Genomic DNA, 24,305 nt, shown 5'->3' on the forward strand with positions numbered 1-24,305 from the left:
ATTGTTACCTCTCATTGGCTGAATCTTTGAGGAAGTTGTAGACTCAATCAATATGAGTCGCGGGGAGACGGAGCTCTGTTCGTTTGTATATTTTATTTACGTGACCATATGTTTGGTTGATGTTAAAAAAAAAGAATCAAAGAACCAGTTATTCTTGTTTTGGGGAACCAGTTCTTGTCGTTCACGTTCGGGATTCGTTCTATGTAACGAATCAGTCGCGACCGACACATCCCTAGTGTACAGTCGCTCAGCCTTTTCAACATGGACGGGGTGGCATTAACAATGACACATAGGGTATCCAACAAGATGCGTTACATAACACAGGTAGATCAATCCATTGGTATAAGCCTATTTGATGAGGTCACTTGGTATTAAATAGGTTATGGCTGAAATGGAGGTGCCATTTTACACCAGGCTCATAGGCTATGTATCAGCCCCAGGGCGGTTAGTTTAAAGGGCCAGTGAACCCAAACCCTTACACTTTAATAGATAAATCTGGGTCTAAAAATAAACAACAGAATTAGGACCACTGGAGAAAAGTGCAGTGCAGTGCATTTGGTGCAATAATGGAAGTACAGTAGACAGACACACACACACACACGGTTTAAAGCATAGTACTTAATTTTATTATAATTTTTAAGATTAGGTTTTACACAGTTTTTGATTTACTTGAACAAAACTATTCACAAACATAAAAACATAATTATACACAAATATTTAAGAGTGTCACATAAACCAATTCAAAAGTAAAACATTATACTAAGGCCCAGTCTATAGAACGACAGATGGAACCACGGGTAACTGGCACAACATCGTCATCCAAAAGAGTTTACAGACTTTCATCAGAACAATCCATCTCTCTCCATTTCCTCCAGGCTCAGCAACGTCAGTAAGAGTCTCTTTTGTATATTTTTACCCCCATTTTGTCCTCAAACTGAATACTCTTGTGATGATTTTACAGACTATATGTGTGTTAAGTTTCTTATTTTACTTTACCATGCTAGAAAAAACAAGTCTATGAACGCAACGCGGGTTGGGTCAGCGGTAAGGCAGAGTTCATGAGGAACTTGTCTAGACAGTTCTCCAACTGCTCAGAAAGTGCTTGAAAATAATGTTTCTATCTGGTTTGTAAAAGAGCAAACATTCTGTGTGTCGTGTCCATACCTCTTGGATGACTTAAGGGTGATTTCAACTCTGAAATGACGCGCGTGCACATCTAGCTGTATGACATTCAAGCAATTTGCCTAAAAGTAAAATGAACATCCAGTTGAAATAAATTAGGTAAAAATTGTCCAAACACATAAAAACATTAAAAAGAAAATTAGCAATTTGAAAAAAAAACAAAATAACAAATTGTAGGAACAAAGTGCAATTCTTAAACAGCAACCGAAGCGCAAACCAATTTGTGGACACGTTGTGTGTGGATTTCAATTATATTGATGAAATGTTTTTTTTTCTTTGCAAGCCTATAATACGCTGACAAAACGATTCATTAAACAAGAATTAATATACCAAAACCTATAAGTTGAAAAAATGTACAGGTTAAATTTGCCATTAAATGAGAAAATCAAACTGTCAGTACAATCTAACAAACGTGGATGTAAAGAAACCAAAAAACAAATCTAAATAGGTCATCTACAAAAATACAGTTTTCAACATTGTATCTTTCCAACAAATGTAGCAGTTATAGTTATAGTATACCACGTTATAATGCATTTTTTTTCTCGTTTTTATTTTATAAAATGTGACCTATATAATACAATTTTCATACATATATATATAATAAAAGCTATATAATTATGGCCTGGCTCATACGAGGTGTGTTGTCCTGTGTAGGCTAGACAAGGCAGCGCCTAGAATGAGCCCCTCTCTCGCCATTGTTTTAACATCCCTGAACAAAACGCCTTCCGCAGGCCGGTGTAACACGACAGGCCCCCGGAGGGCCCTGGAGGCCCCCGTAGGGCCCTGGAGAGGCCCCCGGAGGGCCCTAGGGACCCCTGCAGCGGAGGTCCATGTAATAACTTACATTCACTTTAGAACACAACTGGAAGTGACAAAATAAAAAGAGGTGGGAAGGGAGAGCACTGCCTTCGGAGAGCCGTCCACGCGTCCTCGAGAACCCAATCCGTTAAGGACGGTGTGTTCAGAGAGCCAGTGAGGCCACCGCCTCGAGAACCCAATCCGTTAAGGACGGTGTGTTCAGAGAGCCAGTGAGGCCACCGCCTCGAGAACCCAATCCGTTAAGGACGGTGTGTTCAGAGAGCCAGTGAGGCCACCGCCTCGGAATGGGATCCCAACACTAGGGAGGTTTTACCAAATTAGCTTTGGGCTGAGAGTTTTAGGAAAGAGGGGGGGGGGGGGGGGGGGGGCGGCGTGTTATCCCCATGGTTACGACCCCACGCCCACTTTTTTATACTTAACTTTATAATGAGCGATGTTGTATATTCAATCCGCCACACGACCGTAGCGGTACACTACAAGTGTCTGGGAATTACAATTAGGGGGATCGAACTAGCAACCTTTCGGTTACAAGACAACTGCTCTACCTCCTGGGAAGCCTAACCCTCACTCGGACGCAGACACTGAAAACATCGCTGCTCACACGGAGCCTCACCATCCACACACACCGTGGCGTTTCTGCGTGTGTCCGGGAAGTTTAACTTTCTCTGGGCGGGCGCGGTAACCAGCGTCCCAGACAGAGCTCCACACAGCTCTGGGTTCTGGGTCCACTGGCTCTTTAAGGGTCTACTCTCAGTCCTAGCCCACAACCTCTTGGGATGTTTCTTTTTTTTAAATGGAACTAATTTCAGGTCACCAGGCAAATACATCGTGGAGGAAATAAATAGCAAAGGTAAAACACAAACACGAGAAAACAAAACCATAAAATGGATACATACTAAAGAGTAATAAAGCGTGTTTCGTTGTGTTCGTTTAAACTCTTATCAACCAGACCATGATTAGCGAGGTCAACCCCTCCCATATACACTTGACATCTAGGAACCTTAAATTGCATAATGTGAGAAGGATGGCCAATTTTCTATACTTCTATTTAACAAATAAACGGTGTGTATGCATGTGTGTGCATTATATAAATCTGAGACTTGATAGTAGCAACTAAATTATCGCAATACAGTAAAAACCACAAAATCGAAGCGGCTTAACAGAGCGTCCTAACACACAGAGTAAGCCTTACATTAATGTCGTTCTGGTTGTGCCTCAGCTGTAAGTGTGATTAAAGGAATAGCACTGTCAGTGATGTTCTCGTCGTTTTCTAAACTCTTCTTCGTTTATACATACACGTTTCTTTAGGCACTTCTAACATTCAAAGGAAAAACTAAAAGGAACAATCAACTCAGTTACGTAGCGAGTAAAAGCACACTAGCCAGCCAAACATGAACGTAGGTCTACTTTAACTAAATCTCAATACCACTTGTGATTACATTAAGGGTTTCCGACCACACGCGTACGTCGGGAAACGGTCCGTCTATCGGTCTATGCGGCGACACAATCTAGGGCTATTGCCACACGTGTTGCTTAGTATATGTTTTGAATTGACTCTTAACTTAACTGCCATGTCTTATTGCTGGGAAGCGGATTAAATAGTTCAACAGGTCTATCTATTCGCCTCTGAACAGACACGTATGCAAGGCCAAGGCACGCCAGCAGGTGGAGCACTGATGCTGTTGTTGTGCGAGCAGCGCGTCAGAAGAAGAACAGAACATGGGCCTGCCTCAGGGGGCATTCATGGGGATAAAAAGCCATGAGGAAAATGTTCAAGAGCATGTAGGCTTTACACTCTGGGGATAACAATCAGAATTATGTTTCAACTTTTCTCTAAAAATGTCACCCTTTTTTTTTTTTTCGTGTGCACCAAACCCAAACATCCTAGCGGACAGTCTGTCAGAAAGAAACAGTTGTAAGCATGAGACACCTTTTTAGTTTTTTTTGCATTTGACACTAAAAGATATTAAAAAAACAAGAGAAATATCAATATGGATTCCGTTAGTACGGGTACGTGACACACACCCGGACACCGGGGCGGTACCGCGGGGGTTGAGCTGTTCCTCGTACAGGTGAGGACGCACCAGGTAGTCGTCAGGGGGGGCGGTCGTCAGGGGGGGGGGCGGTCGTCAGGGGGGGCGGTCGTCGGGGGGGGGGGCGGTCGTCGGGGCGGTCGTCATGGTTACCAGGTGTCGGCGTGCAGCCTGCGGGGCGGTCGTCGTGGTGACCAGGTGTCGGCGTGCAGCCTGCGGGGCGGTCGTCGTGGTGACCAGGTGTCGGCGTGCAGCCTGCGGGGCGGTCGTCGTGGTGACCAGGTGTCAGCGTGCGGTCTGCGGTGTGGGGGGGGGGTGCTCGTGGTATTTACAGAGGGGCTCCAGGGCTGCTTGGCACTCGCTCGGCCCCCAACGCGTTACTTGAGGATGATCTGTTGGAGGGTAAACACACGTCACTCGATGGGGCCGAGCACACAGGCGTTCAGGTTACCATGCCGATATGATCATGATGTCACACATGAAGAGGTCACCAGGTCGTCAGAGTAACGCTGTGAACGGCATCGTGTCCGGTTTCTATTTTCTGTCACGAGAGGCTGTACCCAGGAGCGCTGTTTTCTTTACAGATTAATTGACAACTAATGATCTTTACAAATGGAAAGCTATTTTCGTTGGTAAATCGGGTCATTTTGAAGGATTGGTGGAGTGGGCAGTGCGCACTTTACATAACGTCACACAGAAGAGGCTTCTATCAAACACCACTGATAAAAGAATCACAGTTAGTCTCTCTGCTATTAGGGTGAAGGCATCTTTGTCATTATTGTTGTTGTATTCAGAACCAGACCGCTGTCTGGTTCTGCTGCTCAGCCCGTCTGGCCCGGCGGACTCACACTGAGCCTGACCGGGGATTGGAGCGGCCCGAGTCTGTCCCCGCTGACAGCCGGGTCACAGCGTGGTCACTACTGTGCGTGTGTGTGTGTGTGTATGTGTGTGTGTGACGTGTGTGTGTGTGTGTGTGTGTGGGTGTCTAAACTCCTCAACTGCTGCCCGGCTACAGGCCCTAATTTGTTGTTGTGTGTCTGTTGTGCGTCTGAATGCGGGAGTGTGTGCGGAGTGCGCTCCCACACTACAGCTGCCTCTGTGGGCTCTGCCCGGTGCCGCGGCGACGCATCGCCATGGGAACCCTCCTGGGTGTTGTTTTGTGTTGTGGATACGGCGCGCATCGCCTCACATTGTTGTCGTTTGGAGCCACGCCCGGTTCTCCCGCCCACGCCTGTGGCATGAGGGGGGAGGGGCAGCCAACCAGGGGCATTGTGGGAGTTGTAGGCCGGGAGCTGGCAGAGCGACGGGGTCTGGAGTGTGGGCCGGCTGTTGTGTCGTGTGTTGTGTTGTGTTGTGTGTGTTGTGTTGTTTTGTGAGTTTATTACAAGCTATTCTCCCTGAGCTGTCGCCTCTGCTCCATTTTTATCATTTGAAATTTAATTTAATTAAATGACCCAATTCTTTATTTTAAGTTTGTATTATTGTTGGTAATCTATGTTGCAGCCCCTTATCCTGAATCAGCCTTATCACTTCATTTAATTCCTTTTTTAATTGTTCATTTCTTTTTCCATTCCATTTGGACGATCCCTCGTTACCGTGGTGATCTAGCGGTTGGCGAGGTGCAGCCGGACAGCCAGTGCATTCATAAATCAATACGTTCAACGATCGAAACACAACATTATAAACAATAAACACATGCTGGCAAACTATAAGATATAGTGATATGTGGTATGAAAGAAAAACCCAAATATAAATGTCACATAAATATAAGGTGTCAGAGTTGTGATGGGCCAACATACACCTAACCCCACTGGCAGACGCACACTCCCCTCTCCTAACCAAAGCAGAGTCCTGACTCCATGTTGAACCAAGAACACTAACGTATGAACAAAGAGAAAGCAGAAACCATGCACCAAAACAAAACAAAACAAAAAAAGGATCGCAAAACACAACGACTCTATGCAGATGATGGATCTGTAAATAAGTGCTGCCGGACACAAAACAACCACACTAAAATACTGAATTCTAATTAGAATGGAGAAGGAGGAGGAGGAGGAGGAGGAGGAGGAGGAGGAGGAGGAGGAGGAAGATGAGGCCTGAAGTAGGTAGCCCCCGCCCCCCGCCCCCCCCCTCCCTGACTTAATGAAGAGCACTTATTTAGAGTCCAAGGATTCATGGAGAGGAAGCTTAAAAAAAAGAAAAAAAAAAAAAGAGCAAACCTGATTGGCCGCTGCTGCCGCTGCGTAGGGGCTGGAGGTGGGGGCGTTGGCTGCAGAGACAGTAGCGGGAGCAGCACTGTACATCATGGGGACTGTCGGGGGAGGGGGGGCACCATGGAAGCAATGGAGAGGGAGGGGCAGCGTTACGGTAACCATAGGGACGGCGCTCTCAACGTCCCACGCTTACAAAACACAAGAGCGGCGCTATTAGCGGAGGACCGGTCGCTTCCGGTCGGAACCAGCAGGTGGCATGCGATCACACACACGCACACACACACACACACACACATTCAAACACATAGGGGCGCACGCACACGCACACAGGTGCAGATACACATATGTACACACACACGCGCACAAACACACACACACACACACACACACACACACAAACACACGTACACACTCAAATACACAGGCGCAGACACACACATGGACTGCACACACATTGGCGCACGCACACACACCGGCACACACAGACACACACAGCAAAGCCACAGGGCATAAAGGCGTGGAGGCGTAGACGAGTAGCCTATAGAGATGACGGCTCACACGGGCTACATATGGAGCTCATACTGTAGCTATAAGGTCATGGATGTTCATATTTCTTTATGTTATTTGGTGTCGTCACTTTTTTTTTGAGAACTGAATCAATTCCTCCAGATTGGAATGATCATCGCATTCAGAATATCTTAATCCTAATTTGTTATTTTTTTAAGAGGTTATAGAGGGGAGACATATGGAAACAGTTTAACATGTGATAATAGTTACTGCTTCAGAATAAAAGGGGTTCAAACTATTTCTACGACATATACATGCATCGTGTTGTCATATTAAATGTACACCTCTCTCAGTCATTCCCTATTCCCCGTTGAAGCACACCCCTTGTGTACATCACTAATAGGCTCGAAAGGCAAAACAACAATACATTGACATTTTTAAATCAGCAGAAGGAGAGAATCCACGCATGCAACTCTAACACTCACTTCCAGACATGTTAGAACAGAGAGGAGACAAAAAGTGCAGGGGACCTACCAACACTGGTAGCAGGAGCCATGCAAAACACAGACCCTGTGAGATGGCGTGATGAGAACACAGGTTAGGTCCGGACGCATCCATCAAGCATGGTGAACACACAACACTGGCATACAGAGTGAGAGTGGCTCAAGTTTCTCCGGTTAAAATCAAAACGCCGACTGCGCAATAGTGCACAGTGTACTGAAGCGCCACGGTGTAATTGAAGAGGGGGTGAGGGGTGCATTATGTCAATACAAAAAGGAACAGGCATGCTGGGATACAGCGCTGCAGATCACTGGCTGCAGCCCCTACGAGTGCGCACGGGTCAGGGGTCAGCGGCAGGGGAGGTTGATCTAGTGTTGTTGAGGACTCGAAGCAGCAGGAGTTCTGTGTTGACAGAGTGGGCTTTACGTGTGGATTTTACGGCTCATGTCTTCCTACGAGGTAAAGAGTCGAGATCGAGGATTGGAAACACATGCCCCCTTTTATAAAACGGGCCGCTGACATCCTGATAAGCCGAGTTATTGCCGGGGGAAATCCTGCTACCTATCATGGGTTAGCACTCAACAACAAGCCCTCATTATTCACGGGCTACACCGTGACAGGCAGGCCTACAGAGAGCTCCGTAGTGGGCGGGGCGGGCCTCACCTGTGGGGAAGTAGGTGGGTTGTTGGAGGTGCGCGTTGGCCAGGGCCTGCTGGTAGTGCAAGAAGCTGGGGTTGAGCAGGTGGCTGGCCCCGTTGCTCTTCTCCAGAGCTTGTCTCTTTGGTAGGGTGTGCAGCATGCTGTGGGGGAAGGCCTGGTGAGAGACACACAGCGGCACTCAGTGGGGCGCTGTGGGCGGGTCTGCGCCAGTGTCAGAGCTGCATGCACGCTATGGTTTACACACTACACACGGGTCCCCGTGGGATAAGAGAACAGTACGACTATAGGCTACGGATAGCAATGGGGGACCGTACTACAAGGAGTAACAAAAACAACAATTACAACACTTTAACCAAGTACATTTAAAGGTAATCAAATCATAGGCAGTAAATAATAGGCCTAAAGGTGATTATGATATTATGCACAAATACACAAATAGATGAGTTCTAGGAAGGGGGTTCACCCAACGTAACCAAATCATACGTTATCACATTATAATCGTAGCTCCATGCAAAGCAAAAGGTCAAAGTACCAGGTCTAACGTAGCCTCGAGGGGTCGCTTCATTGCTTTGGCAGTCGACTGAGTCTTAATAGCAGGCAGCGAGCACATGATGGCAGTGGGCCAATGGGGTTCAAGCGTATTAACATACAGGTAACAGCAAGCAGAGGTGCATCATGGGGGACAGCATTGCATTGTGGAGGATAGGTGAGAAGGAAAAAAAACAAAACAAAACAAATCTGATTGTGGTGTACCACGTAAATATGCATGCACAGTAACGTGGCCGACTCACGGCGCTCACTACAGTCTAACGGCTGATCTAGGAACAGTCTGGGCTGGCTACTCATCGCTAGAACAATGCTAGGGCTACAGAGGGTAGGCTATGTTAAAGGCAGTCTGATCGGTGCTATCATTGATGGCATTAACATTAGTTGATCAGTTGTTGTTAATCATAATAAAAAAATAACTAGCTCTTCTACAGCAATGCTAAGACAGGTATAACATCAGTGATATATATGCATTGTCAAAATGTATTGTAACACAGTGGTAATATTGTAAGGTAAGCATGTTATTCGACATAAACAGCTTGGTTTTAATAAGGGAGCTATCTGAAGAACAGGCTAACCGACCAGGGTGGTGTACTCATCCCTGATCCCAAAGCACGGAATGTGGAGCTCTGTTACAGTGGCCAATCGGTCCATACCCTACCACTATGGTGTGTAATATAGGTATTATTATGGGTTATTATATTATTATTAGACAGAGAAGCGAAAACCTGTTATTATAGGCTGGGGATCATGCAAAACAATAAATAAAAAGGGTGAGACAATGTAAATGAGGGATTAAAACAAAGCCAAGGGTACGAATGGAGTTGTGGGATATAACAACGACGTAAAATGGTGGCTATTAATGCAGTCCATGGACATGCGAGGCGTCTATGAAAGTTACGGCTTCTGGGTGAAAACAGCTTGTTGCCGATGGATAACAAGCTAGCTAGAGGATAGCTTTCAGAGAGCATGGGTGCAATGGGAAAAGGTAAATGTATAATGATAAACGGGGCCTGTGGCATAATTAAGTTTGGGACATTTTAAACGAGCACTAAATGATTACCCTTACCCGTACCTGTCGAATAGGGAGAAACGGCCAGCTGGTTCAGTCTGGTTCAACGCGGGCATGAACCTGCTTTCAGCTATTTTTCAGTTAACTACAGGCCCAGGCTGGTTAATTAACTACCGGGTATTGGACCAGCAACCCCAGCCCTTATGATCACAGTAGTAATCTAAGAATCGTACGTAAATCGCCCTGGCAGCGCAGAGGCCTTTAATATCAGTGATGATGTATACTCTATGTTATTATACTCTATGTTATTATAGGTCACGACAGGCGACCGAGCTAGGGGTAATTAGTCGAGGGTTACAGGTCACAGGGACGTTACCAAGCCGTGTTAATAGCGATAGACACTACAGCAGTGCTCCACATTCTATGGGGACGTCAGGGGACGGACACGACACCGTGGTCCGTCAGCAAGCACCAGGGAGACATTTACTGCCAAAGCTCCAACTAGGACAGGTCTACAGTCTGGTCTGAGTACAGGTACAGGTGAGTGTGTCCGTCTTACCATGGCCGCCACGGCCGCCGCCTGCGCCACCACGGCTGCCTGGTTGACCTGCTGCTGGCCGGACTTGATTTTGGCCTGTAAGTGTGCAGGAGGGTGGAAATACTTGCACTTCTCCCGGGAGCATCGGCTCTTGATGTAGTCCATGCACACGGTGACCGTGTTGTCGCTGGTGTCGATCATGGGGCTGTCGCCCGGGTGGGCGAAGCGGCAGTCCGTCTCGCCCCGCGCACAGTTCCCCCGCTGGAACTCTCGGCACACCTGGGGGGGGGGAGGGGGGAGGGGGGGGCAGAGGTCACACAAGGTCACGGGGGGGGGGGTTTGGAGGGGCTGTAGCCCCGTGCACAGGGAGTCAGTAGAAAACGGTCCTTGTTTACACGCCTTGTTTAGGGTCGCTCTTCAAAAAGGGAGGATCTGAAAACGCTTGAGGGATCGAGAAGCAAAGGGAGATGTTTCCTTTGTCCAAACAAGCGGCAGCTGTTTGTGCCAGAGATGTAGACACCGGTGTACACTACACACAATCTAGACTGGAAGAGTCTCTCACGGAAGCGTTGTCGAGTCAGTCACGTGGCTAGCCTAAGAAACACCGGTCGTCAACCGATACAAAGCAAGAGGGCGTCGTATACGATCCACCTGAATCGCCGCGCTGTGCATACCTTTCTCACGATTTTACGACTCCTAGACCATGCATTTGGTAGAAATTATCATTATCCGTTGTGGTATTATATCCGGAGCACTTCAAACTTGCACCCCATGGTAGCTACGGCGCCGCCCGTTCTCAGAGAGCAGTAAGCCACACACCACCTCAGGTGATCTGCTGGGCTCCTCTGATGCAGATGTTGTACACCAGTTGATAGCTAGATAACAATATGGCAGCGCCGGCATTACATGCTTGCATGTCAGAGCTCTTCTAGTGCGTGCGCTGATGGCTGGGCCAAGGTCTGATAGTCTAAGGAGGTACGCCTTATGTCCTTTCCTAACCGCTCTTCCTTGACCTCGATGGATAATGTCACTAGGTCAAGGAAAGACGTGAAGGACGATTCATAAGGCTGTGGAAGAGACATGATCATCCGACTGCCCCCACACTCGGCTACGTCATGATGCACCGCTGGATGGTATGGACATGGGTCTGCTGTGGTGACGCGAATGAAAATGTGACCAAAAAGGGCTCTTAGATACTCTGTCACTTAGATACTCTGCCCCGTGCGTTCTTACTGCGTCGTTTCAAACTCCTTACCAAGGTTAGAATCGAAATAAAAAAAGGAACCAGTCACAAAAGTGAAACTAAATGGTTGCTACATTATTAATGGTTTCACACCCTCACCCTCCTGTCCACTCATGAGCCCTAATTAGTATGATTGTATGAAAATAATTGTCGGTCAGGCTGATCATTCGTTGTCGTGAACGGCCAAATGGTGCCGAATCGCTTTCATCGTTACTGCGCAAGGAATGGTAGCACGGCACTCTCTCCTTTCATAGAGGATTGTCCAGTGTACCCTACGCTAAAGGAGATAAGAAAGGAAGCACTGAAGCACCTTTCCTTAGCTTTTAGGGAATTCAAACAGCTCCTATCTGGGCTGCCACTTAGGCACTTGCGGGTCATTTCACCCGGTTAGGAACCTTTCTCAGCTAAAAGACCGTTCAACCGCAGCCCTGAGCGGGGTCCCAAATGGAGGGTCTCTGCCTTCTGACCTGCTTGTCTTTGTGTACTTTGGAGGCTGTGTTCTGCCAAAGGAAGTTCGCCATATTCTGGTTCTTTGACAATTACAAAATGTCAATTACAAAAAATCTATGCATTTTTTGGAGGCAAATTAATATCATAGGAGACCAACTGGCAAGCTAATTTAATCCGTAAAAATATATGTTGATGATAGCTTTCGCTATATCCAGAGAGAAGTTTTAATGATAAACACTTATTGCATTATGTGTCAAAACGTCAATCACTTATAATAATGACTTTCCCGTTAACGATGAAGTCTTAAGGTTGGCTGTTATTACTGACGTCAAGTTGGACAAGTTAAGCCCAGTTCAGACCAAAGATTCACCTTGCAACGGCTTGCAACTCGCAACGCCTTGCAACGCCTTGCAACGCCTTGCAACGAGACGGGCTGCGACGTTCTAAAACTGGGCAGTTCACACCGGCTGCAACGCGCTGCAACGGGCTGCGACGCTAGGTGGTTTCCATAGCAACTGTGAACGCTCTGGCACAGCTGAGAGCCGCAACATCATAATTTGCGTAGGTTAGGTTAGATTAGTTAGGTTTGCAATTAGTTTTATTTTTATTTTGCTTGAGAGTAGGCTAGAGTTACTGTGTTTTGTCATTCTCCACTACATCTGCATTGGAGTAAATAGCTGGAGCTTACAGTTAGTTTATATTACCCGTTGTACTTGGATCCATTGCATTTTCCGTTAGTTTAATTTCAGTTTGATCTGTCTTTGTTCACCATCGGCTCAACTATTACTTGGAGATGGATAACTTAATCATGAAAAGGAGAAGACGGCGAGTTATAAAGCCAAGAATATGGAGCCGCAGTTGGGTACTTCAGCGGCAGAAACAGGGTGCCTACGCCAATCTGTGTAGAGAGCTGGAAGTCGGGGATATCGACCAACGTCGTATAGGACAGGTTGATCCTCCAGCAACTGAATTAAGTTCTCCTCCCTCTCCTCGGACCAGAAGTCTGCCATCTTCGGATCTTTTTATGCTGGAGTGGACAGTACGGTACCGGGACGGAGTAAGGCTGTGACGTACAAGTTGTTCTGTGCTGTGATTGGCTGAAGAGGAATAGTTAAATCGCCGCGTTCTAAAACTGGACCTTGCGATTTGACATGTTCAATCTCTGGCGACTCCTTGCAACGCCTTGCGACGCCTTGCAACGCCTTGCAACGGCTTGCAACGACCCGTTCACACCGCCCCTGCGACGTTCTAAAACCGTCTCGTTGCAAGCCGTTGCAAGGTGAATCTTTGGTCTGAACTGGGCTTTAGAGCACTGAAATGACAACCCGAATTTCCGAGTTCCGAGTTGTCTTGAACGCAGTAGGACACTGCAGCAGTCGTTTGGGAGACAGCCCACGTTCAGCCTGTGTTCCTTGATTAGCAGACGCACCACAGGTGTGCAGCCTCACCCAGCCCCAGAGTCTAATCAGCCTGGCTCGGGCCAGGTGAGGCTGCTTCAACCAGCCGTCAACCACACACACTCTAGCTGTGTTTCGAAATCGTTCCCTATTCACTCACTCACTATTCCCTATATAGTGTTCATGATACAGTGGACTATATAGGGAACGAACAAACGAGAATTCGGACACTTCTAAACGTCATTTGCGTCAGTGAATGCGCCGGGTATTTGTGTGACGCAGACAGATGCGCCCACATCATGTAAACAAACGGGCACTCACGAGAAAGCTGGAGGTTGTATTGATGTTGAATGTTACATTTCCTTGATACATTTTTTTTTAAATTAATTTTGAATGTTCAATGTTAAATCCCAAATAAATTGTTGACATTTCTAAACGAAAGCCGGAGACATGACCGCATTGCATTGTGGTACACGGGAGTAACATGTAGGGAACATCATATGTACACTCAAATTTGGGGTATTTTAAGTCCACTACATACAGTGCATGAAATTAACCACTGAGAATTTGAACACCACTACAAAATGGCGAGCACCCTATATAGTGCACTATATCCGTGATGGGGAACGATTTCGAACACAGCTTCTGTGTGTGTGGTTGACGGTTGTTAACAGATACGTCCTTTTCATCTAGAAACAACCGAAATTCCACAGTGGAAGCTGCAGAGACAATGAAATAGAAATCGAGATAACTTCATCTTCCTCCCCGGGCCGGACTGTACCTCTAACTTGTCCGAGCGCTGCTTCTGTGAGGGGGAGTTCGAGGCGTTCTGGCTCTGGACCGCGACCGTGGGGCTGCCCGACACCAGCATCTGGTTGCTGGGGAGCATCTCGGTGGACATCAGGCCCATGCCGTGGCTCATGGGCGTCAGGTAGGGGCTGTAGCTCAGGCCGGGGCTCGGGCCCAGCCCCTGGGCCATGGAGAACGTGGGCTGTGGAGGGGAGCAGAGTGTCAGCGGCTGTCGGGTTCACTGCTGTCACCTCGGTCCAATAAGGGCTCTCCTGTTGAAGAGGTGCACAACCTCAACGGGACTCACCTGAATCCATAAAAGGTTTAATAAAATGTTTAAAAAAAAACAAGGGATTCATATTTTTTGCGATGGGTGGGGCGACCGGGGTCAGGAGGTCAAAGCCCTCCCCCGCAGTATGAGTCACCTCGCCCACAGTTGGCTGAGATCAACGTGCGTGGCAGGGGGCGTTACCGCCTCCACCCGTCCGCCTGTGTGTCTATTGTGTGGCGGGCGGGGACCTGCCCTTACCATGGCCTGCATGCTGGTTCCTGGGATCATGAACTGCATCTGCTGGGCCAACATGGCGGCCGCAGTCTTCTGCTGGATCAGGTTGTTGCGTCCGTTGATCTCCAGCTGTGTTTTTAAGTGCGATGGCGGATGGAGATACTTGCAGTTTTCTCTTAAGCAGCGACCCTAGGAGACAACAGGGGGGGGGGGGCGTGGAGATGATAGGAGATGAATACATGGAAGGACCGCTAGCATTTGGTCATCAGCAGGAGTAGTGTGCTTATGTTGCCAGTGCCACTGAATAAATATCGATTTAGTATTGCTAGTGATTTATACATTCTTTAGGGATGAATAGCACTTCGATAAATACCTCAGAATATTATATATTGCCTATGGCTAGCTTGTTAAGTTGTGAAGCATGGGCAGACACATGCTTGCTATAGGTAGTTAGTTCTCTCTCTCTCTCTCTCTCTCTCTCTCTCTCTCTCTCTGCCTCTCTCAAACAAAGAGAGAGAGGACAGGGTGCAGTTTATTACTAATTGAGTTCAAGCTGAAACATGTCATCATCGTTTTGGGTTAACAGTTTTCCCGCTCCATATTTGTAACTTCTCACCACCAGGCGGTTACTGTTGCTCCAACAGATATTAAGACATCTCCGATGCCCTGCTAGCCTGGATATTAACAAGCTATTTATCCCCTCATCACACTTGGCAATAAGCCGATTGTTGTCACTCCTGTCCATCAAGCGAGCGAACAAGACTAATCATACATAAGCCCCCTCTGTCCTTAATATGCAAATAAGCAAATCCTTTGATACGGTCAGGCCAGAACTCATTTCTAACTAATAATACCCCCACCCTCCTGGGGATGCATGTCAATCTACTTCCTGCCAGAGTTTGTGTGACATTATATGACATACTAAGACGGTTCTTCATTTTGCCTGCGTGAGCTGCAAGTATGGAGATACAGTAACACTGCACTGCAGGGTCTGGGAAGCCTACAGAATAACTCTAGCTCTGATACGGATCTCTATTTCAGACGTGTAAGAATGTGTGTGGATGATGGCTGGTTTAAAACCGAGTCAGACTCGGTCTTAAACCAGGGGAGGCTGCTTAAACCAGCCCTCATTCACACACACACTCCCACATCTAACGCAGAGCAGTAATAGAAACAGGCCACCTAATACTCTTATCTCTTTTACATTCTCATCACCATGTCCGATGGTAATATCTAATAAGTGACACACGCCCGTTTCCACGCACACCCGTAGCCCGCTGTCATGGCAGCTTACCCATCATGCATTTCCCATGTGTGCATTTAGTCCCCCCTAATTTAAGTGTTCCCTTTGGAACAATTATGTCATTCTGTTTAACTCCCGACGCCGGGTAATTTACTTTTCCTCATAAATAGGACACTATTCCTCCTTTAATGACACAAAGCCCTCCAGTCAGGCCTCAGTCAGAGACGCTGGAGCAGCTGTTTACTCACACACAGTTTGGCCTTGTTCACAAACAAAAGGATGTCACTAAAGGCGCATGGATTTAAATGTGGTTTTTGTTTTTTTCACAGAGTCAAATTCATCATGTGCTCGTCGGTTTTCCCGATGAAGACAACGATGCAATGTAAAGAACGCCCACGAACACAGGATCACTGTGGACCTCGTTAGGGGCATAACCAGGCTCAGTGTTTTTTCATTTTCAGACTCCTTTACTCAAGAATAATTTGGGGCGTTTTGCAGACTTTTACACAAATCCCTTATTTCATTTCATTCGACCCTAGGCTCCTCAGATAAAACCCATCTCTAAGCCTCGAGAGGAGTATGGGAAAGAGGTCATATTTTCCATAATACCTTTTATTTTCCATTCGCTCAGTGTACCCCTTATTCTCTTCTCATTATCTGCATTGCATAGAAAGCCAAGACGTCTTTAGTTGGCTAGAAATACGACTAGTCCGTCAATTTGTCATGTATGTGTAATTGTGGTAAGGTATTGCTGATTTACCAGTATGCCAGACCTCACTGTAAAGGTCACCTTCAGTTGAACCAACAGCGCTTTGCATTGTATAATCTAAACTACCACTTTTTGTATTTATGCATGCATACGTATGCGTGTATATACAAGCTTGTCTGGTTATGTAAACAAAACTCAGTGGACACTCTTGTAAGTACACAACACATGCTTCCAGCAGGACTGCGCCATCAAAACGACCAATCATTGCATCCCACATCACAAGAATAATGGATTATTGGCTAACATGAGGCTCCATAAGATACTTTAGTCTAATAAGATTCCAGGGCTGCATCTAAATAAAGTAGGCCTATAAATAGCTCTGTAATGCATTCTAATGGATGCTTCCAAATATCAGCGGGGGATTTAGCATTCGGCGATACCGGAATGCAGCGGTCTGCGTTGGTTGGCCAGTGACATACAAGAGTAACAAGCCAGATGAATGTGTGTGCTCGTCCAGACGAATCAGAAGCCGGATCCTTTATCTGAGTTTCTGTACAGGCGGGGCGTCTGGGGCACAAAGTCCAACATTCACACACGACCCAGTCCTGAGGTTTCTGCATGCCGGTTAAAGGGATTCTCATTGATCAGCAAATATCCTCAGTTCCAAGGCCTTTCGGGTCTGCTCAGTGCTCAATACTCGCCCTGTTCATCCTCCATCCGTACTTGTGCCAGCTAGTTTTGGCCTGACAAGAAAAAGGGAGTGGTGAACGAAAAGGGCGGGGTGGTGTATTAATACTGGTTTCTCAATAATGTCGGCTTTTGCAAACATGTTTGAGTCAATTATGTGTTAACGTGTTATCGAAGCCTGTTTTTTTATTCTTTATTGAAGCAAACCCACAAGCAGTAATGGTGGAAACGTTGCTTCTTATTCTTTTGAGCTTATTGCCCTCATCGTAGCCATTGGTGTTGACAGTTTAAACATAAAACTGGTTGAAAACAATGGTGATAATGTTTTACACACACGGGTTAACGACAGTCAACAATCATTACAATTCATGAGAATCTTCCATCAACAGAACCGCACCAATCTCCTGGGATTGGCGGTTTATTGAGGTTTTATTTAGCCACACAGGCCGGCAGGTATGTCTGGATGCATAGGGATGCTACAGCAGGAGAGCAGTGGAGGAAAGCTGTTCTGTGCGCACCTCGGGAGCCTATGCTGAGCCAGAGATCTTGCAGTGTATGCAGATAGTCTAAGAAAAGCAGTCACTAGGCTTCAGCACTGCGAAGTGTGGGTCACAATAAGAGGGGCTGAAAGAGAAGAGCTCACAAGATATAATAGTAGGAAGTACACTAGATAATCACAGTAGTACGACATAATTACACAGCCCATTAAAATCACAGCAGATTCGTCTTTAGCCGTGACACAGCAGTGGCGTTTCCGTGGTTCAAAATAATAGAATGATATTTTCACCGTTGTTAAGGAGGGAGAGGGCACCCAGCGGGCATCATGTGTGCTGGTCACAAGATACCAGTTACCATGCAGGACCATGTGCCCCGAATCAGGCCCGGGGAGGAATGTTGTCGGTAATTGGTGAATCAGCGAAGCCCCCGCCTGCTGGCCACTCCACCCACTGCTGCTAGCTGTTTACAGGGCGCCCGGGATGAGCCAACGGACTCCCGGTATGCAGCCAAACACAAACACTGCGGTTTCTTGGTGTGTGTGTGTGTGTGTGTGTGTGTGTGTGTGTGTGTGTGTGTGTGTGTGTGTGTGTGTGTGTGTGTGTGTGTGTGTGTGTGTGTGTGTGTGTGTGTGTGTGTGTGTGTGTGTGTGTGTGCTCTAGTGGGAGTGAGCGCTAGGCATACAGATGTGACGATATGGGGGCCCTATCTGAGATGGTGTGTGCATCATTGTAGTTACGCGAGGCTCATGCATTGATCATCAAGGTCTGTCGAGGCGGAGAGAGTGGCTCGAGAATTATAGCACTATCCCGGTTCTATCGCAGAGCAATTACCGTCTCTCTAACTGCCTCTGTGGGCCGTGTACGGCAGGTACCAGTCTCCCGGAGCGAGGAGAATAACATGACAGGAACACCAACAACAAAGACAGGGGGAATAAATCGTTTTTTGACAAGGCAATATCCAAAACACGCAGCTGCAACGGATATTGCTCCTCCAAAGCATGCTAAGAAGCCCTGCAATCCCCCTCTCCCTAAAACCCACATTTGAAGCAACCCAGGCCAGGCTTTCTGTTGGTGGATGAGAAGGCCCTGGGAGGGAGGTGAAGGTCTAGCGATGGCGTTTGCCCCGCATGGGGGAAGGAGACGGGCTGACAGCGCTCTGACGGGGCTGGAGAGGGACAGCCACATTCGAAATGCCCTCTCAGACAACAAGCTATTCATCGGGGGAGAGAGCTGTGACAGCATCACATGACTGCAGCAAATGCAGATTTGCCATCCAATCTCTTTCATTGCTGCCCTGTGAATCCAAGCCCAATATAGTTGTTGTTATTCTCAACCTTTCCCTCCACAAATAAGCTACCGAATGAACACCGCAATTCATACTCGGGCTTGATGAGTTGAGCGACGGCCTCGTATTACCCGAGTACGGTGACATAACGTTCTTGGCGATGCAGTGTGAATTTCACCATCCGTGGCGTGGGTTTATGCTTGTGAGCGTTTTAATCCTGTTTGTCACGGGTGGTGGTGGGTGCCCACCATGCATTATTTTAAAAGCAAAAACGACAAAGCCAATAAGCAAATCAGGGCTAACACCCAAATGAGAGCAGAATAGACGAGTGAGGAATACGCTTAGCACAGCTGTTTAAAAGAGCACCCCTTCCCCCTGAGAGGAGAACACACACTCTGAGGCATGACTCTGGTCACATTGTACAGAAAAACACATGAGCGGTGTGTGTTGTGGACCCATGTGGACCCATGGGGAAGAGTGAGTCAATAACAGCCCTGTTAGGGGGAAGCAGTGGCAACCGTGTGACAATGGCCAAGACCTATGGTGTGTCTGATAATCAGGTATCAGTCTGGGCGGACTCCTTTCACTTCTCCCATGAGGAGAGCCAGGGGCCCACCACCACTGCAAGGGCCTCTGAGCTGTGATCCGTTAGTTACACCCGGAGCAGATCCGACGCTGTCGTTCTGAGGTTTGATCAAGGCGTCTGATTCAGGAGGATGTTTTACACTAAATGATGGCGAGTCTAAATGCAAATTAGCCAGAGGGTGATGCTATGTTGCTATGCTAGGTAGGGAGACGCTGCAGTGAGGAACAGCTGTGGCCATTTGTCAAAAAAGCTGTTGAACTAACGGAATAAATGTGATGTAACTCGACTGAGCAAGTGCTGCATTTCGACCCTAATGCAGCTTTTACCAACCAAAAAACACTCCATAATAATAACAACATAGGCCTAGTTTTAAAATGATATAACTCTAAGGGTTGATAAATGATTGCTCGGTTAGTGTTATGCTTTGTTAATTTCATGCGAGTACAGAAATAGTGAGTAAGATCCCTTACCTTCAGAGAGTCAAAGCAGGCAATAACTCTCCCATTTTCCACTTGGCAGCTCTTTGGTGGATGTGCAAATTTGCATTCCTCGTCACTACGTGAACAAGTTCCTCTCTGGAACTGCCGGCACACTTCCAGAGTTAGCCATTTTGTGTCCCTTATCGAGGACATATTCAAAGCCATGGCCAGATATCGGGGGTTATCTTTTTGGAGGCGTTAAAACCTGACGTCACACGTGCTGAGAAATAAAACAATCTACCTATGCGGAGATGTCCCTCATTGTTAAAAAGAAAATAAATTGAAACAAAATGAGTTGTCGTCCATAAGCCGATCGAGTATCAAGGCAAAAAAAAAAACACAAAATGTGGAAAAGTTAACAGCCATACAAGGAAGAACCAAGGTAGCTGGTTCTACAATACATTCAAATGTGAAGTCCTCTACATCGCCTGGTCAAAGGACAGGCAAGAAGACCTCATGGCAACATCTGCAGAAACCCGTCCGTTGTAAGAGTTTCCTCCCTCTCCTCGAAAAACCTAATGCGCAAATCTGTGAATCTATTGGCCAGTGAATCAGACGGTTTGCAGGTGAGGTACAGCGGAGCAGGAGGCCTTAAAGGGGGTACAGGTGTTCAACACGGTACGGCTTCAAGTAGGGGAGGTCTTGTCAAAGGCACTTTCTGTTGATCTGAAAAAGAAAGATAGAAACATAATTGTTAGCTCCCCATAATTACCTTACTTCCATAATGTATACAGTACGTGCTAGAAGGACAATGCATCATGTAAAACTAGTGGGTACTATATTCAGTACATTGGTAAAGTCACAGCCTTCCTTCGTGTGATTCACACTTCAACATAACTTTGACAGAACCATGGGGTTGCGTCAGGTCAGGCTGACCTGAGGTCTGCTACTCATCGTTTTGTTCCCCTCTACAACTTCCTTCTACGTCTCTGTGTTTGACGGTTTAATAGGTTACACCGAGATCAGGTAAAGCAGTACACCCTGATCAGAGGCTGCTCCACATTGGCCACCATGTGGCCCCAGCCACATCTAGACGGGCCTGCGTGTAACACTCCTCTGTGGGCCAGATAAGGGGCTCGGGGCTGGTAGAGGCTACAGCAGTGGGTCTGGGTATAACAGGAAGCAAAGAACAATGTCATCAAAGAGCCCATCAGGCAACAGATGATCCGTTTATTGTAAAGAGTTTCAGAAGGGAAGTGGTTGCAGGATAAGCCCAATGGCCTTTACGCTACGAAAGGTGCATGGTTGAAATTACGAAATGACTCCGTTGTCCGTTCAAAAGCCAATCTAAATACGCCTCTAGTCGCATTCACTGCTTTTCGTCAAAGAAACACGGCCATCTGAGTCTCTTCATGGCTGTGAACTGGCCGCGTCGGCCCCGCCGCCACCGTACAGGGTTGGATTGGGTAGTTGATTAGCCTACATTTCGCTCTGGAACATCTCTGATGGACTCAATTTAACTGGGTCACCTTTACTGTGCCACGGCAGAGGAATACACTGGTGACATGCTTCTCATTCAGATTGAATCTCAGCATGGCACGAAAACGGGAGAATACATTGTATAAACGCATTGTTTAAGAGTAAGAATGTATTAAATATTCAAACAGAACCACCATGTTGGTATTTAAACATGTCAGACAACACAAGAAGCCACCCTATACACACGTAGAGTAAAGGGCTCTAATGTGTGCAATAGAAAGATCATGTCAATACCACATGTTGGTTCCACAAGCTCACCCCCTGCTTAATGGTTAAGCGACCAGTATCTACCGAGTCTATATAGCCCATGCCTACCAAACAAGGGAATCACTGCTAAGAGTATGGACTCGGGTGACCTGGGAACAGGACACACACACTTAGTATTGGAACACACAGGAAGTCGCAGCGCAAGCAGAAAGAAAAAAAAAAGAGTGCACTTCTCCAAAATGAAAGCGTTCATACAAAAGGAGAACTCTTTAACTTAGGACCTTCAGCAACTCGAACCCTGCTTCCACTCCCCCCTCCACTTAACATACGTCCAGAGCCATAACCTCCTCTCAGCTTTTAAGGCATGGTATTTAAAAGCATTATAAAGCAAATTCCTTTGGGCACAAGTCAGGAAACGGAGCAAGGGAAACTACCCACTCAAATGCTGCACGTTCCTCTGGAATCTCAGCCAACGTGTTGTGGGTAGTTACCCAGTCCCTTCCCAGTACGCCGTTGATCCAAACAAGAGCATATTTACCTTATTCCCACTGCCCCCACAACGGCTTAGTTCCACGGACCGTAAAGGAAAAGTAGTGTCTGCTCAACTGTCTAGCAGAAACCATAGGCAGAAACATTTCCAGCCGACCCCTTCCTGCCTGTCTGCCCGCCTCCCTTAAGGCCCTCCCACGTCTGGAGCCGGCCAATAGGAATCAGAGGCAGACACTGCAAATCTGGGAGACCATTCCACACTGACAGTCTTTCAGCAGCCTGTCCTAACTGAACCTTAACATGTAAGGTCTTTTGAGTATAGGCTTAGTGGAACGTTATCATTACAATCATACTTAATGATTGTACCTTGGTTTGAACAAATGTGTTGGTTTGAGCAAATATATAATTAGCCTCTACACATTCCAACAAGAATCTGAAAGTAAGTAATATGATCTGTACCTACTTAGGGGGCATATCAGTTACCTTTCACTTTTTGGGTTCAACTGAATTCAATTTTCCATTAAGCTGTTAACCGAATTGACATCTGAATTCAACAGACTCCAGGTCTTCTTGTCTGACGGACAGTTTAGCTCAGTTTTCGTTATCCGTTGGAGATTGCATATTAAATCCAACATTCTGCTTGCTGGCCACTCTTTTAAAGAGATAAGGAATTATGTCAGGTGTAGTTGGGATTATCAGATGATCTAATAATGTTTAAGTGTGCATCCCTTAAGAGCAGACATACATCAGTAACAGTGGAATATTCTAGACTCAGACCTTGAGAAAGAAGCAGATGGCATATGAATTAGAATGATATGGTGAACATTAAAGCTGATGTTTCTTATTGGATCCGAGTCTATGTATTAGTACAAATCAGAATGTAGTCCTTTTACAATTAGATACAACTATTGCACCACTTTCACAACCCAATCATGATCGCTCTCGCATGCCCTACATATGTTCCTGCACGGATGACACATCTGTGTAATTGATTTTTTTCTAGGTCAATTTTCTGTCAACATTTATTTATGTATTATAATCGTCGTATAGCAGTTCGGCTGCAGAATATGTGTTTACTTAGTTGAGCCGTGTCCCCATGTGGCCTGGCCTTTTTTAAAACAGATAACCCATTATCAGACCACCAGTGTGCAGACCAAACCGAACTTGTGACCGCAGCAGAACCAGCACATGCATCGTGTCTAACATCATGTCTAACATCGTGTCTAACATCAGGTCTAACATCAGGTCTAACTCCCTCCAGCCGAGGCCAGCGCTGCGTTTCCCAACAGCCATGACAACACAAAATCGGACCAGCAGGCCTTTTTTAAAAACCTCCAGAAACGCGAAAGCTAGCTCTGCAAAGACCATGATCCAGCACAGTGACACCACATAGCATGTAGCCCCAGCGGCTCGTCCGGGGCTCGCCTCGGAACAGGACCGCTTAGCAGTATTAGCTCCAGGGTGACATGTCGTGGAGGACAGCCATCAGTCGTGAGGGGCAGAATTAATGGCTGTTGGGAAAAGCTGGGAAATACACTGTCATCCGCACATCCGACCGCACAAAACCTCGGCTGGCTAGGTGGCGGACAGAGCATGCTAGCAGCACCGGGGCAGCACAACTGCTTACCTCATCATCATCACCACGACCGCGGAGAAGAGGAACCGCTCCCCGGGCAACAGCAGTCACGCACCGGCCAGGAGGACACCGACACACGGCCCGGTAGCACCATGGAGTCTGGGGGGAAAACGAGACGTCAAGTGGGTGGGTGGACGGGCTCGGATCAACGGTCCATCTCAGCAGGGAACTGTTTTATCAACACGTCGACCGCAGTAACATTAGCGCGTCGGACGGCGGAGGAGAAGCGGGGCCCGGGCGGACGAACTCGGTTCGTACTTTGTGGCACTGCACAGATTTAAGCAACAAGCTTCTGACAGCTTACTGTACGGCCGCCAGTGGGAGCCGACGAGGGGTGTCGGCGTGTACGGTATAAAATGTACTAAAGTGTAGCGTTTGAAATATGAGGCTGGACGTCGATGATGGGAATATTAAACGTTGCCTGGATATTTTTAAGCTTGATTGTTGTCGAAGTTTAATGTTCAGGGCTTGACAAAGGCGCGTCGGTAAACAGAAGCCACGTATCGCCCCTATAACGGGACATGGTACGTTCCGAGAGAATGCCTGGAGGCTCGAGGAAGGCAAGGTTTTGCTTGTTACCAGGGAAACAGCAGTGAAAGGTTTCCCCCCTGCG

General features: G+C 47.0%; 1 protein-coding gene across 6 annotated transcripts; it reads right to left on the bottom strand.

Moving 5' to 3' along the window:
• Nucleotides 1-4,269: 4,269 nt before the first annotated feature.
• Nucleotides 4,270-23,961, bottom strand: mbnl2 (muscleblind-like splicing regulator 2). 6 transcript variants are annotated; one of them, XM_056579370.1, is made up of 10 exons: nt 23,684-23,961; nt 19,873-20,547; nt 14,420-14,584; nt 13,883-14,092; nt 10,033-10,290; nt 8,448-8,501; nt 7,919-8,069; nt 7,289-7,324; nt 6,254-6,345; nt 4,319-4,426 (listed from the first exon to the last, which is right to left on the bottom strand). In XM_056579370.1, the coding sequence occupies exons 2-10, from the start codon at nt 20,044-20,046 to the stop codon at nt 4,412-4,414; spliced, it is 1,155 nt and encodes a 384-aa protein (XP_056435345.1). In that variant the 5' UTR covers nt 20,047-20,547; nt 23,684-23,961; the 3' UTR covers nt 4,319-4,411. The 6 variants fall into 6 exon arrangements, with proteins under 6 accessions (XP_056435344.1, XP_056435345.1, XP_056435343.1 ...); XM_056579368.1 differs by lacking the exon at nt 23,684-23,961 and adding an exon at nt 22,106-23,647; XM_056579369.1 differs by lacking the exons at nt 6,254-6,345; nt 23,684-23,961 and adding an exon at nt 22,106-23,647 and having other exon boundaries at nt 4,270-4,426.
• Nucleotides 23,962-24,305: the final 344 nt, after the last annotated feature.

Source organism: Gadus chalcogrammus, chromosome 20, assembly GCF_026213295.1.
Source record: "Gadus chalcogrammus isolate NIFS_2021 chromosome 20, NIFS_Gcha_1.0, whole genome shotgun sequence".
Classification (NCBI taxonomy): domain Eukaryota; kingdom Metazoa; phylum Chordata; class Actinopteri; order Gadiformes; family Gadidae; genus Gadus; species Gadus chalcogrammus.